Genomic DNA, 19898 nt, shown 5'->3' with positions numbered 1-19898 from the left:
AAGGAGTGGTGATCCCTGGTCCTTTTCAGCAACAGGGTCACGGTTTTTACTCCAACTTGTTCGTGGTGCCAAAAAAGGACGGATCCTTCCGTCCTGTTCTGGACCTAAAACTGCTCAACAAACACGTAAAAACCATGCGGTTCCGGATGGAATCGCTCCGCTCCGTCATCGCCTCAATGTCCCAAGGAGATTTCCTAGCATCAATCGACATCAAAGATGCTTATCTCCACGTACCGATTGCTCCAGAGCATCAGCGCTTCCTGCGTTTCGCCATAGGGGACGAACACCTTCAGTTCGTGGCACTGCCTTTCGGCCTGGCGACAGCCCCACGGGTCTTCACCAAGGTCATGGCAACAGTAGTAGCAGTTCTGCACTCTCAGGGACACTCGGTGATCCCTTACTTAGACGATCTGCTTGTCAAGGCACCCTCTCAAGTGGCATGCCAACACAGCCTGAACATTGCTCTGGAGACTCTCCAGAGTTTCGGTTGGATCATCAATTTTCCAAAGTCAAATCTGACACCGGCCCAATCACTGACCTATCTTGGCATGGAGTTTCATACTCAGCGATAGTGAAGCTTCCGCTGGACAAACAGCGTTCACTACAGACAGGGGTGCAATCTCTCCTTCAAGGCCAGTCACACCCCTTGAGGCGCCTCATGCACTTCCTAGGGAAGATGGTAGCAGCAATGGAGGCAGTTCCTTTTGCGCAGTTTCATCTGCGTCCACTTCAATGGGACATTCTCCGCAAATGGGACAGGAAGTCGACGTCCCTCGACAGGAACGTCTCCCTTTCTCGGGCAGCCAAGGCTTCCCTTCAGTGGTGGCTTCTTCCCACTTCTCTGTCGAAGGGGAAATCCTTCCTGCCCCCATCCTGGGCTGTGGTCACGATGGACGCGAGCATGTCAGGGTGGGGAGCGGTCTTTCTCCACCACAGGGCTCAGGGTACTTGGACTCAGCCAGAGTCCTCCCTTCAGATCAATGTTCTGGAGATGAGGGCAGTGTATCTTGCCCTAAAGGCATTCCAGCCGTGGCTGGAAGGCAAGCAGATCCGAATTCAGTCGGACAACTCCACAGCGGTGGCATACATCAACCACCAAGGCGGAAGTCCGGCGGATTCTGCTATGGGTGGAAGCCACAGCCTCCACCATATCCGCAGTTCACATCCCGGGCGTAGAAAACTGGGAAGCAGATTATCTCAGTCGCCAGGGCATGGACGCAGGGGAATGGTCCCTTCACCCGGACGTGTTTCAGGAGATCTGTTGCCGCTGGGGGATGCCGGACGTCGACCTAATGGCGTCCCGGCACAACCACAAGGTCCCGGCATTCATGGCACGGTCTCAAGATCACAGAGCTCTGGCGGCAGACGCCTTAGTTCAGGATTGGTCGCAGTTTCAACTCCCTTATGTGTTTCCTCCTCTGGCACTGTTGCCCAGAGTGTTACGCAAGATCAGGTCCGACTGCCGCCGCGCCATCCTCGTCGCTCCAGACTGGCCGAGGAGGTCGTGGTACCCGGATCTGTGGCATCTCACGGTGGGCCAACCGTGGGCACTACCAGACCGACCAGACTTGCTGTCTCAAGGACCGTTTTTCCATCTGAATTCTGCGGCCCTCAACCTGACTGTGTGGCCATTGAGTCCTGGATCCTAGCGTCTTCAGGGTTATCTCAAGAGGTCATTGCCACTATGAGACAGGCTAGGAAACCAACGTCCGCCAAGATCTACCACAGGACGTGGAGGATATTCTTATCTTGGTGCTCTGATCAGGGTTTTTCTCCCTGGCCATTTGCCTTGCCCACTTTTCTTTCCTTCCTTCAATCCGGATTGGAAAAAGGTTTGTCGCTCGGCTCCCTTAAGGGACAAGTCTCAGCGCTCTCTGTGTTCTTTCAGAAGCGCCTAGCCAGACTTCCACAGGTACGCACGTTCCTGCAGGGGGTTTGTCACATAGTCCCTCCTTACAAGCGGCCGTTAGAACCCTGGGATCTGAACAGGGTGCTGATGGCTCTTCAGAAACCACCTTTCGAGCCAATGAGGGATATTTCTCTCTCACGCCTTTCGCAGAAAGTGGCCTTCCTAGTAGCAGTCACATCACTTCGGAGAGTGTCTGAGCTAGCAGCGCTGTCATGCAAAGCCCCTTTCCTGGTGTTTCACCAGGACAAGGTGGTTCTGCGTCCGGTTCCGGAATTTCTCCCTAAGGTGGTATCCCCCTTTCATCTCAATCAGGATATCTCCTTACCCTCTTTTTGTCCTCATCCAGTTCACCAATATGAAAGGGATTTGCACTTGTTAGATCTGGTGAGAGCACTCAGGCTCTACATTTCTCGTACGGCGCCCCTGCGCCGCTCGGATGCACTCTTTGTCCTTGTCGCTGGCCAGCGTAAAGGGTCACAGGCTTCCAAATCAACCCTGGCTCGGTGGATCAAGGAACCAATTCTCGAAGCTTACCGATCTTCTGGGCTTCCGGTTCCCTCAGGGCTGAGGGCCCATTCTACCAGAGCCGTGGGTGCGTCCTGGGCTTTGCGGCACCAGGCTACGGCTCAGCAGGTGTGTCAGGCTGCTACCTGGTCGAGCCTGCACACTTTCACGAAACACTATCAGGTGCATACCTATGCTTCGGCAGATGCCAGCCTAGGTAGGCGAGTCCTTCAGGCGGCGGTTGCCCACCTGTAGGAAGGGGCCGTTTTACGGCTCTATTACGAGGTTTTACTTTACCCACCCAGGGACTGCTTTTGGACGTCCCAATTGTCTGGGTCTCCCAATGGAGCGACAAAGAAGGGAATTTTGTTTACTTACCGTAAATTCCTTTTCTTCTAGCTCCAATTGGGAGACCCAGCACCCGCCCCTGTTCCCTTCGGGCTGTTGTTCTTTGTGTACACATGTTGTTCATGTTGAATGGTTTCAGTTCTCCGAAATTTCTTCGGATTGAATTTACTTTAAACCAATTTATAACTTTTCCTCCTTCTTGCTTTTGCACCAAAACTGAGGAGCCCGTGAGGCACGGGGGGTGTATAGGCAGAAGGGGAGGGGCTTTACACTTTTAAGTGTAATACTTTGTGTGGCCTCCGGAGGTAGAAGCTATACACCCAATTGTCTGGGTCTCCCAATTGGAGCTAGAAGAAAAGGAATTTACGGTAAGTAAACAAAATTCCCTTCTTTCCCAGACTTCAGTTTGAGGCTATACATATTTAATATGGCCCTAAAAGCGCTCCACAACCTACATTTATATGGGGGGGGGGATTGTTAATATGGCAAAAGGGCCTGTACTTCGGGCCTCACAATCTTTACAACCTTAGCCTAAATGGCCACAGTAATAGTCATCCTTTATTCAGCCAAATTAAATAGAATGTGTACTTTTCTAAAAGAAAAAAGGAATCTGATGGCACGTTTTAGTGATGCTCTCATGTGCCAATCATTTTTACTGCAGAATATCTGCCTGCGAAGAGGAGGGAAAGGCAGTGGTTGCTCAATGGTTACACTGTGTGCAATACGGACTATGGCTGCTAAAGGAAATGGAAATACTTGGCAGCACACTTAGGAGATGTGCTCTAGCCCTCTGATAACCTCGTCTCACAAAGCAAAGTTATTTCCTGTTTGTCTTTGAAAAAGCCAGACACAGCGAACAGTCTTGGTTTTCCGGTTTGAAACTACTGGAAATACTTTGCCTTTCACAGTCTTGTACAGATGACAAAACATGCAGGAACAGCAGGGCTTCACATTTTGGGAACCCACCAAACCTTTTGAAATGCCCTCAATATTCACTACTGTTTTATGCATAGTCCTAAATGTGAATTATTAAAGGGTATTCCCATCTCCAAGATTATATCTCAATATGTAGTAGGTGTAATAATAAATAATTATTTTAGGACATACCTATCATTAGAAATGTAGAATAGGTTTTCCGGTATAGCCATGTCTCTTACCTCGTGTGCGGGGCATTGCAGATTGGGTATCTGTGGCGCCCCTGAGGCTCTGGCCGCTACAGGGTACTGCAACTGAGTTAAGGAGCAGTAACTATCTGGGGTAAGTGACAGGTGGTTTGCCGGTGCTCACACCAGACACATTACACTTGCAGTTAGGTGCCTTCTCCTACAGGGGGGAGTAGACTGGGGTGGGCAGGGAGTTAGCCATCCAGTAGTATGGGACTTCCCGGTCACCAGGACAACCACTGGGGGGCGGGTACCACATGGGGTATAAGAGGAGGTAGCCATGACACATAGAGAGCTTTCTGGAGGGACGTCCCATGAGACCAGACTGGGCGCAGGAGAGCACCATTGCTGGTGGGACGACAAACAGCTTATCTTTCCGTTGTGGAGCCTGGGGCTTGTGAGCAGGAGCTCAGCCCAGGTTCCTTCTGCCAGTCGCTGGATAACTAGGACAAACAGGACATTTACACGGACACCGGTAACCACCTGGAACTTGCACTGGATAACCAGAAACCTGCCAGCAGTGAACCAGTACACTCTCGGGCAATCTCCTAACCTGTGAGTACAACACCTGAACCGGAGCTCTTGCCTCATTTCCATTATTCACCGGCGACACCGTTCCGCGCTCTGGCGCCCACTACCAGCCAGCTGGCCACCCTCCCAGGGCAACCACTGCCTGTGGGGAGTGACTTCATCTTGGCTGCAATCAACATCGACCCCCAGTGAGTAGAACCCTGCAGCGGCGCCCCCCCGACCTGGCCGCACACCACAGGTGGCGGCACGACAAAAACTTTATTATTCCCCTGTACATAACCCCTTTTACGCGACCCCCAGGGTCACGGAACTGGGCAATGACCACCCAGTGAACTGTCCCAGTAAATATACTGCCCGGGACAGAGCACCACAAAGCCCTTGGGCGCGTCATATCCATGGTTATGACCACTATCATCTAACTGTTACTATGAGTGGATGTAACCCTGGATACCTTCCTAAGGTACTGCAATGCACTGCAACATAGTGAATCAGAAGAACTACATTAAATTCTTATTGGAGATATTATGCCTACTACATATCCAGATAGGGTCTTGGAGATGGAAATACCCCTTTTAAGTATACAGTGTGACTTAAAACATGTATCAGTATCTGTTTGGTTTGTTCTGTTAACTAGTTGTCTTTGTCACAAAGCAGAAGTAAAATGATTGCTGAGATTATAGGACGTTTGCCATTCAATCTTAAATAGAACCAAATTTTTTTTTTCTTTTTACAGGATAGTGATGGGGACAAAAGTGATGACAATTTGGTGGTTGATGTTTCCAATGAGGTGAGTCCTGATTTTTAAGTTTTCGATAATATGTAGCCTTAGCTGATGTTTGACGTGCTTGACATAATCCATATTGTACCCCAGCATGTAAAACTGTATCTGTTTGCACATCTGAAGGACCCTTCTTCCCCAAGAGCAAGTCCAGCTCATTCACCACGGGAAAACGGAATTGATAAAAGCAGATTACTGAAAAAAGATGCATCGAGCAGTCCAGCATCTACTGCATCATCGGGGAGCTCCACATCATTAAAATCTAAAGAAATGAGTATGGTAGGTAAATGCAAAACTGATACTGGCATCCACTAGGGTCCATCGTCACCAGTGACCGAGGCGCTTGTGCAGTGTAAGCAGTATTTGCTACCAACACTGGTAGAGCATATCATGACAAGTGGTTTATAAGATATAGGTGGCCCAACATGGGCATGACTTTTTGGAGCACCTGTCTTCCAAAATTCCTTCAAACATTGTTGTGAAAGCTATCATACTTAGATTGTAATGAGTCCTTCAGACTAGGAAATAAAGTACAATAAAGCCTTCGGCGTACGTTCCCACTAGCCCAATAGTCAGCTGATTTTTTTTTTTGATTTTTTTTTTTCTCCACTGCAGATCTCCATGCATAAAACCTTACGCATAGTGCAGTAGCAGCGTTAAGTGAAATATGGAAAAATCTCTTACTGTGGAGAAGTAAATCCCCAGGCACTGGGGATTTTAAGTCTGCAGCATGCCAGTTTATGCTGTGGAATTCACTTTACAATGCAAAGGATATGTAATTTTCTTTGTCGCTCCATTGGGAGACCCAGACAATTGGGTGTATAGCTTCTGCCTCTGGACGCCACACAAAGTATTACACTTTAAAAAGTGTAACCCCTCCCCTCTGCCTATACACCCTCCCGTGGACCACGGGCTCCTCAGTTTTATGCTTTGTGTGGAAGGAGGCACACATCCACTCATGCATTCTCAGACTTAGTTATGTCGGTTGGAAGAAAAGAGGACCCCCACGGGGCCCCCGGCATGTTCCCTTCTCACCCCACTATGTCGGCGGTGTTGTTAAGGTTGAGGTACCCCTTGCGGGTACAGAGGCTGGAGCCACATGCCGTCTCCTTCACCATCCCTTATGCGGCTCTGGGAGAAGTGGGATCCTGAGCGGTCTTCCATTTGCTGGGACCGTGCTCCATCCGCAGCCCCTGATGGAACCTGCCGGACCGGAGCCTCTTCAACCCCAGGGACCGGGCCCTGCAACTTAAAGGTACTCTGTGTCCCCATAGGGGATCGTACAGAGAGCGCACCTTCTTCCCGGAAGCCGCGGTAGTTGTAAAACTAAGGAGGCCGGTGGACTTCCGCGCCGACCGTGCCTGCTTGTCGGGCGCGGTCTCAAATTTAGTCCCCGGCTTCACCGCGGCCTAGTCGCAAAAATCCCGGGCCTGCCTGTCAGGGGTAAGGGCGGGATTTCCGACATGACGTCGGATGTGAGGGCTGGAGCATCCTGCATGTCTTCCTCCCCCCTCACTGACCACTGTGGGGACCCCAGATTCCCGCTCTTTGCTGGCGCCGCCCTCGGCCCCACTCCTTCCCTGAGAGCTCCGGCGGCCATTTTCTGGCATTCTGCCGGTGGATGCTTCTCAGTGAACACAGCTCAGTGGCTCCGGGGGATCCAAGACAAGGAATCGGGAGGACACTCTCCGCTCGTTAGCGGTCGGTAAGCCACACCGGTCACCCGGTGCTGGCCCCCCTGGGGTGCCGGAATAGATACGTGTGTGTGTGTGTGTGTGTGTGTATATGTATATGTATGTATGTATGTATATATATATCTGTTCGGTCAGTCCGTATACCCTTTTCCCCATATACCCTCAGTGGTCACTCTCCTAGGAGACAACAGCATGTCGTCCACAAGGAGCAAAGCTACTAAGGCACAGGTTTTTCTTCACAGCCTGTACCTCTTGTGGGGCACTGTGAGCAATGCTCGACTCCTGCCACGCTTGCTCAGCCGGAGCCTCGGGCACTGGAATCGAGGTTTCTGTCCTTTCGGCCCTCCGCCAAGCCCCAATCCTCTTCGTCCAATAGGCCGGAGAAAGGCCAGAGGAACTCCTATGCGTGGCGGTCCAAGTCACGCCCCCAAAAGGCCGCAGGAGGCACTGCCTCCAAGACGGCCTCCTCATGACTCTCGGCCTCCCCTAGCCGCATCCTCGGTCGGTGGCAGGGTCTCCCGCTTTGGCGACGCCTGGTGGCCACATGTTCAAGACCGATGGGTGAGAGACATTCTGTCTCATGGTTACAGGATAGAGTTCAGCTCTCGTCCTGCGGCTCGTTTCTTCAGAACCTCCCCGCCCCCCGCTCAGGCCGACGCACTTTTTCAGGCAGTGGACGCTCTAAAGACAGAAGGAGTTGTGATCCCCGTTCCCCTTCAGGGACGTGGTCGCGGCTTTTACTCCAACTTGCTCGTAGTGCCAAAAAAAGGACGGGTCATTCCGTCCCGTTCTGGACCTCAAGCTAGTCAACAGACATGTGAGAACCAGACGGTTTCGGATGGAATCTCTCCGCTCGGGCATCGCCTCGTTGTCACAAGGAGACTTCCTAGCATCGATCGACATCAAGGATGCTTATCTCCATGTGCCGATCGCACCCGAACATCAACGTTTCCTGCGTTTCGCCATCGGGGACGAACACCTTCAGTTCGTGGCATTGCCTTTCGGTCTGGCGACAGCCCCATGGGTTTTCACCAAGGTCATGGCATCCGTCGTGGCGGTCCTGCACTCTCAGGGCCACTCGGTGATCCCCTACTTAGACGATCTCCTAGTCAGGGCCCCTTCTCGGGTGGCGTGTCAACAAAGCCTTACCGTCGCTCTGGCGACTCTCCAGCAGTCCGGGTGGATAATCAACTTCCCGAAATCCAAGTTGACACCGACCCAATCACTGACTTACCTCGGGATGGTGTTTCACACACAGCCAGCGTTCATCAAGCTACCGCGGGAGAAACAGCTTTCTCTGCAGGCAGGGGTGCAATCACTTCTTCGGAGTCAGTCACACCCCTTAAGGCGCCTCATGCACTTCCTGGGGAAGATGGTGGCAGCTATGGAGGCAGTGCCGTTCGCGCAATTTCATCTACGGCCACTCCAATGGGATATTCTCCGCAGTTTCGACTGCCGTATGGGTTTCCCCCTCTGGCGATGCTGCCCAGAGTACTACGCAAGATCAGCTCCGACTGCAGTCGCGCCATTCTCGTCGCTCCAGACTGTCCGAGGCGGTCGTGGTATCCGGATCTGTGGCATCTCACGGTGGGTCAACCATGGGCACTTCCAGACCGCCCAGACTTGCTGTCACAAGGCCCGTTTTCTTTGTCGCTCTATTGGGAGACCCAGACAATTGGGGTGTATAGGCTATGCCTCCGGAGGCAGCACAAAGTATTACACTCAAAAGTGTTAAGCCCCTCCCCTTCTGCCTATACACCCCCCGTGCTCCCACGGGCTCCTCAGTTTTATGCTTTGTGCGAAGGAGGCAGACATGCACAGCACAGCTCCACAGATTGGTCAGCAGCAGCTGCTGACCAGGTCGGATGGAAGAAAAGTGGGCCCATATAGGGCCCCCAGCATGCTCCCTTCTCACCCCACTTTTGTCGGCGGTGTTTGTTAAGGTTGAGGTACCCATTGCGGGTACGTAGGCTGGAGCCCACATGCTGTTTTCCTTCCCCATCCCCCTCAGGGCTCTGGGTGAAGTGGGATCCCTCGGTCTCCAGGCACTGAGACCGTGCTTCATCCACAACTCCTGTGGAGACTGCTGGATAGGAGCCGGGTTCCGTTCAGGGACATGGCCCTGCATCTTGAAGGTACTCTGTATCCCTGTAGGGACCGTGCACGGCAACACCTCAGCTTTGCTGGGTGTGCTAGTGCACCGGGGACCACGGCGCTGACCGGGTCTATATGTGCCATTACACACTCAGCGTCGCTGAGTGTGTTTATATGTAGGGGCTACCGCGCTAACCGCCGCTGCCATGTGAAACTGCGGCGCGGCTGGGACTTGTAGTTCGCCGGGGACTTCGGCGTCGGCCGCGCTTTTACGGCGGCGACGCTTATACTAGAGTCCCCGGCTTTCTTGCGGCCTAGCTTCCTTTTTCCCGCCCTCAGCCCTGACAGGCAGGGGGAAGGGCGGGACGCTGCACGGAAGAGGGGACAAACGAGCAGCATGAGGGCTGGAGCATGCTTTGCATACTCCACTCCCCTCACTGTGCACTGTGAGAGACGCCCACGGCTCCCTTCTCTCGGCAGGACGCCGCAGCCATTTCCTGTCAGCTCCTCCGACGCTGCAGAGAGGGATTAACCCTGGGAGACCCAGACACGGTCTCTGGTGGCCTCACAACCACTTTAGGCGGCTGGTAAGCAGCACCTGTGGTATTAGCCCCATGGTGCTGTAGTGTATTGATACATTCTGTGTTATTACTATATACTTTACACTGTATGAGCACAGTTCATTATGGCTATTTACCCTTTTGTGTTAATCAGGGAAAACAATAGCATGGCGCCCACAAAGACAGGGGTGCCAAAAAACTGGATTATTATGCTGCCTGCGCCGCTTGTACGACCCAGCTGCCGGCAGGTCCCATTGACCCTCATTGTGTGCAATGTGTGGCCCCTGTGACTCTCTTCTTCAGCCAGAGCATCTGCTAAGAGGGGCCCAGGGGGAGACACCTGTTGACACGGTCCTTAGTGACGGGGATGGAGTTTGCAAAACTCTCTGAGACTATGGCTGAGATACTAGAAGACTTGCAGTCCAGGCCGGTATCTCAGCAAAGGGACTCTGTTGAATCATTGTTCCCTGGCCCCCCTCAATTGGACCAACAATGTCCTCCCGGGATACATTCCAGGCTGAGGGTTCTGACTTAGACCCCAGCCCCAGACCGACTAAGCGGGCTCGCTTAGAATTTCCCTCGACATCATGTTGTTCAGGGTCTCAGCGGGGGGGAATCTCCGGTTGATGATGCGGAGACAGCTGATCAGGTTTCTGATCCTGAGGGCGCTCTCAATCGTAATACTCCAGACGGGGATGCCATAGTGAACGATCTCATTGCGTCCATCAATCAAATGCTGGATATTTCTCCCTCAGCTCCTCCGGCGGAGGAGTCAGATTATCAGCAGGAGTAATTCCGCTTCAGGTTCCCCAAGCGTACACCGAGTATGTTTCTAGACCATTCTGATTCCAGAGAGGCAGTCCAGAATCACCATGCTTGTCCAGATAAGCGTTTTTTCTTAGCGCCTTAAGGATACACGTTGTCCTTTTCCACCTGACGTGGTTAAAGGTTGGACTCAGTGTCTCAGAGTGGACCCTCCAATCTCACAGACTGGCGGCTAGATCATTACTTGCAGTGGAAGATGGAGCCTCGCTCAAAGATGCCACTGACAGGCAGATGGAGCTCTGGTTGAAATCCATCTATGAAGCTATCGGAGCTTCTTTTGTCCCAGCATTCGCAGCCGTATGGGCGCTACAAGCTATCTCAGCAGGTCAAGCGCAAATTGAAGCAGCCACATGCACGGCCGCGCCACAAGTGGCATCCATTACCTCCCAAACCTCGGCAACGCTATTAGTGCTGTCCTGGACTCTGCGAGCTGTACGGCGGTTGCGGCCGCCAATTCGGTGGTACTCCGCAGGGCCTTATTGCTACGGGAATGGAAGGCAGATTCTGCTTCCAAAAAAGCGCTTAACCAGTTTGCCAATTTGTGGCGACAGGTTGTTTGGCGAGCGTCTGGATGAAGTCATCAAACAATCCAAGGGAAAGGATACACACTTACCCCAGTCCCAACCAAACATATCCCAACAGAGGAGAGGGCAGTCGAGGTTTCGCTCCTCTCGGGGCGCGGGCAGGTCCCAATTCTCCTCGTCCACAAGGTCTCAGAAAGACAAAGGAGCTCTGATGCATGGCGGTCTAAGTCACGTCCTAAACAGACCACCGGGGGCGCCGCTAACAAAGCGGCTTCCTCATGACTTTCGGCCTCCGCTAGTAGCATCCTCGGTCGGTGGCAGGCTCTCCCGCTTTTGCGACACCGGGCTGCCACAAATAAAAGACCGCTGGGTGAGAGTTATTCTGTCTCACGGTTACGAGATAGAGTTTACCTCTCGTCCCCCGACTCGATTCTTCAGGTCATCCCCGCCTCCCGAGCGAGCCGAGGCTCCTCTGCAGACGCGGCGCACTCTGACGGCTGAAGGAGTGGTGATCCCTGTTCCTCTTCAGCAACAGAGCCACGGTTTTTACTCCAACTTGTTGGTGGTCTCAAAGAAGGACGGGTCTTTCCGCCCGGTCCTGGACCTGAAACTGCTCAACAGACGGGTAAAAACCAGGCGGTTCCGGATGGAATCCCTCCGCTCCGTCATCGCCTCAATGTCCCAAGGAGATTTCCTTGCATCAATCGATATCAAAAATGCTTATCCCCATGTACCGATTGCTCCAGAGCACCAGCGCTTCTTGCGCTTCGCCATAGGACACGAATACCTGCAATTCGTGGCACTGCCGTTCGGCCTGGCAACAGCCCCACGGGTTTTTACCAAGGTTATGGCTACTGTAGTAGCGCTTCTACACTTCCTGGGTCACTCGGTGATCCAGTATTTGGACGATCTGCTGATCAAGGCACCCTCTATAGAGGCATGCCAACGCAGCCTTGACGCTACCCTGGAGACTCTCCAGGGTTTCGGGTGGATCATCAATTCTCCAAAGTCAAATCTGACACCGGCCCAATCGCTGACATATCTTGGCACGAAGTTTCATACTTCAGCGATAGTGAAGCTTCCGCTGATCAAGCAGCAGTCACTACAGAAAGGGGTACAATCTCTCCTTCAAGGCCAGTCACATCCCGGGAGGCGCCTCACGCACTTCCTGGGGAAGAGGGTGACAGCAATGGAGGCAGTCCCTTTCGCGCAATTTCACCTGCGTCCCCTTCAATGGGACATCCTATGCAAATGGGACAGGAAGCCGACGTCCCTCGTCAGGACCATCTCCCTCTCTCAGACGACCAAAGCTTCCCTTCGGTGGTGGCTTATTCCCACTTCATTAGCGAAGGGGAAATCTTTCCTACCCCCATCCTGGGAAGTAGTCACGACGGACGCGAGTCTGTCAGGGTGGGGAGCGGTTTTTCTCCACCACAGGGCTTAGGGTACGTGGACCCAGCAAGAGTCATCGCTTCAGATCAATGTTCTGGAAATACGGGCAGTGTACCTTGCCCTGAAAGCGTTCCAGCAGTGGCTGGAAGGCAAGCAGATCCGAATTCAGTCGGACAATTCCACAGTGGTGGCATACATCAACCACCAAGGCGGCACACGCAGTCGGCAAGCCTCCCAGGAAGTCCGGCGGATTTTGATGTGGGTGGAAGCCACGGCCTCCACCATCTCTGCAGTTCACATTCCAGGCGTGGAAAACTGGGAAGCGGATTATCTCAGTCGCCAGGGCATGGACACAGGGGAATGGTCCCTTCACCCGGGCGTGTTTCAGGAGATCTGTTGCCGCTGGGGGGTGCCGGACGTCGACTTCATGGCGTCCCGGCACAATAACAAGGTACCGACGTTCATGGCACGGTCTCAAGATCCCAGAGCTCTGGCGGCAGACGCCTTAGTTCAGGATTGGTCGCAGTTTCAGCTCCCTTATGTGTTCCTCCGCTGGCACTGTTGCCCAGTGTGTTACGCAAGATCAGGGCCGACTGCCGCCGCGTCATCCTCGTCGCTCCAGTCTGGCCGAGGAGGTCGTGGTACCCGGATCTGTGGCATCTCACGGTCGGCCAACCGTGGGCACTACCAGACCGACCAGACTTGTTATCTCAAGGGCCGTTTTTTCCATCTCAATTCTGTGGCCCTCAACCTGACTGTGTGACCATTGAGTCCTGGATCCTAGCGTCTTCAGGATTATCTCAAGACGTCATTGCCACTATGAGACAGGCTAGGAAACCAACGTCCGCCAAGATCTACCACAGGACGTGGAAAATTTTCCTGTCGTGGTGCTCTGCTCAGGGTTCTTCTCCCTAGCACTTTGCCTTGCCCATTTTTTCTGTCCTTTCTTCAATCTGGACTGGAAAAGGGTTTGTCGCTCAACTCCCTTAAGGGACAAGTCTCAGCGCTCTGTGTTTTTTCCAGAAGCGCCTAGCCAGACTTCCACAGGTACGCACGTTCCTGCAGGGGGTTTGTCACATCGTTCTTTCTTACAAGCTGACGTTAGAACCCTGGATTCTGAACAGGGTGCTGCTGGTTCTTTAGAAATCACCATTCGAGACAATGAGAGATATTTCTCTCTCTCACGCCTTTCGCAGAAAGGGTTTTTTCTAGTAGCAGTCACTTCACTTCGGAGAGTGTCCGAGCTAGCAGCGCTGTCATGCAGAGCCCCTTTCCTGGTTGTTCACCAGGACAAGGTGGTTCTGCGTCCGGTTCCGGACTTTCTCTCTAAGGTGGTATCCCCCTTTCATCTCAATCAGGATATCTCCTTACCTTCTTTTTGTCCTCATCCAGTTCACCAATGTGAAAAGGATTTGCACTTGTTAGATCTGGTGAGAGCACTCAGACTCTACATTTCTCGTACGGCGCCCCTGCGCCGCTCGGATGCACTCTTTGTCCTTGTCGCTGGCCAGCGTAAAGGGTCACCGGCTTCCAAATCAACCTTGGCTCGGTGGATCAAGGAGCCAATTCTCGAAGTCCACCGTTCGGCTGGGCTTCCGGTTCCCTCAGGGCTGAAGGCCCATTCTACCAGAGCCGTGGATGCGTCCTGGGCTTTGAGACACCAGGATACGGCTCAGCAGGTGTGTCAGGCGGCTACCGGGTCGAGCCTGCACACTTTCACGAAACACTATCAGTTGCATACCTATGCTTCGGTGGATGCCAGCCTAGGTAGACGAGTCCTTCAGGCGGCGATTGCGCACCTGTAGGAAAAGGCCGTTTTTACGGCTCTCTTACGAGGTATTATTTTACCCACCCAGGGATTGCTTTTGGACATCCCAATTGTCTGGGTCTCCCAATAGAGCGACAAAGAAGGGAATTTTGTTTACTTACCGTAAATTCCTTTTCTTCTAGCTCTAATTGGGAGACCCAGCACCCGCCCCTGTTTTTTTGTGTACACATGTCGTTCATGTTGAATGGTTTCAGTTCTCCGATATTCCTTCGGATCGATGTTACTTTAAACCAGTTTATAATTCTTTTTCCTCCTTCTTGCTTTTGCACCAAAACTGAGGAGCCCGTGGGAGCACGGGGGGTGTATAGGCAGAAGGGGAGGGGCTTAACACTTTTGAGTGTAATACTTTGTGCTGCCTCCGGAGGCATAGCCTATACACCCCAATTGTCTGGGTCTCCCAATTAGAGCTAGAAGAAAAGGAATTTACGGTAAGTAAACAAAATTCCCTTCTTTCCATCTGAATTCTGTGGCCCTCAACCTGACTGTGTGGGCATTGAGTCCTGGCTCCTAGCGTCTTCAGGGTTATCTCAGGATGTCATTGTCACCATGAGACAAGCCAGGAAGCCAACGTCCGCCAAGATCTATTACAGGTCTTGGCAAATCTTCCTGTCCTGGTGCACTGATAACTGTTTTCCTCCATGGCCGTTTGCCTTACCCACTTTTCTTTCATTCCTTCAATCTAGAATGGACAAGGGTTTGTCCCTTGGCTCTATCAAGGGCCAAGTATCGGCGCTCTACGTGTTTTTTCAAAAGCGTCTAGCCAGGCCTCCGCAGGGCCGCACGTTCCTGCAGGGGGTCTGCCACATGGTCCCACCTTACAAACGTCCCTTGGAACCCTGGGATCTTAACAGGGTTCTGACGGCTCTTCAAAAGCCGCCTTTTGAGCCGCTGCGGGATGTCTCTCTCCCGTCTTTCTCAGAAGGTGGCCTTCCTGGTGGCAGTCACGTCACTTCGGAGAGTGTCTGAGCTTGCAGCGCTGTCATGCAAAGCTCCCTTCCTGTTTTTCCACCAGGATAAGGTGGTTCTGCATCCTGTCCCGGAATTTCTCCCTAAGGTGGTATCCCCTTTTCATCTAAATCAGGATATCTCCTTGCCTTACTTTTGCCCTAATCCAATTCACCAGTGTGAAAAGGATCTGCACTCTTTGGATCTAGTGGGAGCACTCCGGTTCTACGTGTCTCGCACGGCGCCCCGGCGCCGTTCAGATGCGTTCTTTTGTCCTTGTCGCTGGCCAGCGTAAGGGCTCTCAGGCCTCCAAGTCAACCTTGGCTAGGTGGATCAAGGAACCGATTCTCGAGGCCTACCGTTCTTCTGGGCTTCCGCTCCTTTCAGGGCTGAAAGCCCATTCTACCAGAGCCGTAGGTGCGTCCATTGCGGCACCGGGCGACGGCTCAGCAGGTGTGTCAGGCAGCTACGTGGTCTAGTCTGCACACTTTCACGAAGCACTATCAAGTGCATACCTATGCTTCGGCAGACGCCAGTCTAGGTAGGCGAGTCCTTCAGGCGGCGGTTGTCCACCTGTAAGAGGGAGCCGTTTTTCGGCTCTTTCGATTGAGGTATTCTTTTACCCACCCAGGGACTGCTCTTGGACGTCCCAATTGTCTGGGTCTCCCAATGGAGCGACAAAGAAAAAGGGAATTTTGTTTACTTACCGTAAATTCCTTTTCTTCTAGCTCCTATTGGGAGACCCAGCACCCGCCCCTGTGCCCTTCGGGCTGGTTGTTCTTTTGTGTACACATGTTGTTCATGTTGAATTGTTCTTTTGGTTCATGGTCTTCAGTTCTCCGAACATCCTTCGGATTGAATTTACCCTAGACCAATTTATAAGTTTTCTCCTTCCTGCTTTTGCACCAAAACTGAGGAGCCCGTGGTCCACGGGAGGGTGTATAGTCAGAGGGGAGGGGTTACACTTTTTAAAGTGTAATACTTTGTGTGGCCTCCAGAGGCAGAAGCTATACACCCAATTGTCTGCGTCTCCCAATAGGAGCTAGAAGAAAAGGAATTAACGGTAAGTAAACAAAATTCCCTTTTTCCGTAATGAAAGAATCGTTCTTCAATTTCTGGTGTAGAAAATCGACAGTGAAAGGTCTAATACGTTCCTTGTAAGGGCAGATTTTAATGAAGAACCTCAGCACCTGGAAATCTGAACCATTCATCTGATAGGGATTGTGTCAGATCAACGGACATTTGCAAAACTTTCCACAACTAAAATTACAGGAAATAAGCAACAAAAGAACATACTCCAAGGCTTTTGCAAGTGTTTTCTTTAGAGGGTTTTGGCAAGTGCTGAGAGAAGTCATATTAATTCCATTGAAAAGCCTGATAGGATTATGATCACTTGCAGCAGCTTTGAATCACCCTGGTCTTTTCACACCTTGCCAACATCCGCCATACATGTATGGTGTAGAGGGTAATGCGTTAGCGCAAACCGCTGTAAGTGTATGGCGTGAAGATGAAGCCGGATTTAGCAGCGGCAGGCAGTTGTATATTCCAACTGACACCCTGCGGAGATTGGTGCTGACATAAGCAGGGTTTAACAGGCGTCCTGTCAGTGTTAAGCACAAGTATTGCAGGGTATTAGACCAGTGATCAGACTAGAGAGAGATCAAATGCCATAGAATAACATAGAGGGAAAAAATGTTGTCCAAAATGATATAAATAAGAACTTGAGATGGAAAAAATACTCTAAGACCCCACACTGCTCTTATGTTATTAAAAGAAGTTGTAACTCTCAGAATATATGATGAAAATGGTAGTAAACCTTTTTAAAAATGTTTTATAATGCACAAATGGCTACAATAAAACCGTCAACTCATCCTGCACAAAGCAAGTCTCCACTTAGATCTATCATCTATCAATGAAAAAAGGTTTTTTTTTAATGTTACTAGTAGCTCAAAAGGACTGGCACAGTGGCGAAACACTCTAAAACCAATCCAGTAATAACTACACTTCCACTTAAAGGGATTGTCCAGGACATGAGGGTTGATGACTTATCTTTTTGGATAGGTTATAAATATGAGATCGCTGGGGCTCTGCCACCTTGCACACCCACTGATTGGCAGAACTATGCTCATTCAGTGGCCAATATGAGTGGAACACAATAACCCCATCTGCCATGTTCCCAAAAGGTAGTTTCTATCCACCTAGAAGAGAATTGCACCATTCACAAGGATTTTACTTTGCATATTGTTGGGTCAATTTTCCTCTATTATCCCTTGTGAAAAAATGAAAAATTAGGGGTTAAAGCAACGTTTTAGTGGAAAAATAATATTTATTTGCACGATCTGGCATTACTAAACTAGCACTTGTGGGTTAAAAATGCTCTCCACACACCTTTGAATCCATTGAGAGGTTTAGTTTCTGAAGCTGGGTCACTTTATGGGATTTTCTGCTTTTCTGACAAGAGTGGCTCCCAAAAACCTTTCCCAGACAAAAAACAAAACCAATTTAACTACAGAAGGCAAAATGGTGTTTCTTCCACTCCAAGCCCGGTTGTGTATCAAAACAATAGTTTTTGGCCACATATTGGGGTATTGCTGCATTCGAGTGAAATTGTATAACAAATTATAGGGTCCATTTTCTCCTATTGCCTCTTTTTAAAATTAAAAATATGGGGCTAAACGGTTTAGTAACTGAATAAAAAAAGGTAAACTTTTATTTTTCGCATCTCAATGTTACAAACTTTTGTGAAGCACTACTTTTTAAGAGTTCTTGAAGCATGTAGTTTCCAAAATTGGCTTAGTTGGGTGGTGGGGGGAGGGATTTCTGCTTTTTCTTCCCTGCAAATATAACAAGAACACCTGAAGGCTTAACATACTAACTTACCGTATTTTTTGGATTATAAGACGCACTTTTCCTCCCAAAAATTTGGGAGGAAAATTTAGGGGAGCGTCTTAAAATCCGAATCTAGCTTACGGGGGGTGCCTGTGGCGGCGGCTGGGTGCCTGTGCCTGCGGGTCGGCGGCCGGGTGCCTGTCGGTGCCGACTGCCTCTCTATGCGTGTGGCCTGCTGGCTGCCACTCTGTGCGGGCGGGTGGCGTCCCAGTGTGTCCGTGGGCCCAGTTTCAAATGATGGTGTCGGGAGTCAGCACATGCGAAGATGGAGCCCTTGTTTGAGAGCTCAATCTTCGCGTGCGCCATCATTTGAACAAAGACCGCAGACAGACTGGGACACTCACCGCACCTGCCTGCTCCACCACTCACCTGCTGCCACCAAGGACAGGCCACTGACCGCCGCTGCGACCACTGACCCGCCTCTCGCCACTGACTCGCCGCTGCCACCATGGACCCGCCGCGGCTTGCCAGCACAACCTTTGCCTCCTGTGACCTCGCTTCACCACCAATGCTGCCCCTCTCCGATAATATAACACTGGATTATAAGATGGTCCCCATTTTTATTTTATTTTAATTTTTTTCCCTCTAAATTTGGGGTGAATCTTATAAAACGAAAAATATGGTAATTTACTTTTTAATACTTAGGGGTGTTCAATATTTTAAAATTATATCACTTTTGAAGGGAATTCAGACATATTTAGGCCCCTCAAAGTCCTTTCAAACTATGTACGTATGTAAAAAGTAACAAAAAACTACAATTTTAAATAATGGTTAAAAAAAAAAATACAAAATTGCTGCCAAGCTTTTAACCTAACAAAATAACTGATGCGGATGTAAAGCAACTATATAAGATGTTATTTATTACCTATTGTGTGGCATGACTTATGAAAATTCAGTTTGAAAATTGCAATGTTCTTAATTTCTGGTATTTTCATAAGTCGTTGTAAAAATTAACCTAAATCTACCACCGTTGTATAGTACAGTGTCACAAAAAGAGCTTTCTCAGAATCACTGGGATTGGAAGAAGAATTCCAGAGTTATTACCACTTTAGGCTATGTGCGCACTAGAAATGTGAAGTTTCTCAAGAAAATTTCTTGAGAAACTTCTGCCAGTGAAAGATTTCCGGACCTGCGGAAAAAATCCGCACCAAATCCGCATGCGTTTTTGCCGCGGATTTGCCGCGGATTTGCCACGAATTTGCCGCGGATTTACCGCGGATTTACCGCAGGTTTGTCCCTGCAATAAATAATAAAGATAATCGATAGACAGATAATGGATAGAGGGAAAGATGGATAGATGAATAGATAGATAGATAGATAGAGGGATAGATAGATGAATAGATAGATAGAGGGATAGATAGATAGATAGATAGATAGATAGATAGAGGGATAGATAGATAGAGGGATAGATAGATAGATAGATAGATAGAGGGATAGATAGATAGATAGATAGATAGAGGGATAGATAGATAGATAGATAGAGGGATAGATAGAGGGATAGATAGAGGGATAGATAGATGGATAGATGGATAGATAGATAGATAGATAGATAGATAGAGGGATAGATAGATAGATAGAGGGATAGATAGAGGGATAGATAGATAGATAGATAGAGGGATAGATAGATGAGAAAAACCTATATAATGTTCCACCTCCCTGCATTTTCTAAGCTGGCACCCTTTAGTGACTTTCATGTGGCACTTAGGCTACTTTCACACCTCCGGTTTTTGCTATGCGGCACAATCCGGCACTTTGCATGAAAATCGCAACCGGTTTTTTTTGCTGCCGGTTGCGATTTTCCTGCATAGACTTTAATTAGTGCCGCATTGTGCCGCATGGCCTTGCGTTCCGTCCGTTTTTTGCCGCATGCGGCAGATGTAGCCGATGCGGCGGCCGGATGGAACTTTGCTTGGC

General features: G+C 50.4%; 1 protein-coding gene across 2 annotated transcripts in view; it reads left to right on the top strand.

Moving 5' to 3' along the window:
- TLE1 (TLE family member 1, transcriptional corepressor) overlaps nt 1-19898 on the top strand; it is a 104617-nt gene that overhangs the window by 59906 nt on the left and 24813 nt on the right. For both annotated transcript variants that reach the window (XM_075318273.1, XM_075318282.1), the window contains exons 10-11: nt 5189-5242; nt 5360-5512. In XM_075318273.1, the coding sequence (XP_075174388.1) occupies nt 5189-5242; nt 5360-5512 (207 nt within the window). The remainder of the gene's footprint in view (nt 1-5188; nt 5243-5359; nt 5513-19898) is intronic.

The sequence above is a fragment of the Anomaloglossus baeobatrachus genome, chromosome 1 (genome assembly GCF_048569485.1).
Source record: "Anomaloglossus baeobatrachus isolate aAnoBae1 chromosome 1, aAnoBae1.hap1, whole genome shotgun sequence".
Lineage (NCBI taxonomy): Eukaryota > Metazoa > Chordata > Amphibia > Anura > Aromobatidae > Anomaloglossus > Anomaloglossus baeobatrachus.
Note: the sequence above shows the minus strand (reverse complement) of the source record. Positions and strands in the feature narration are given on the sequence as shown.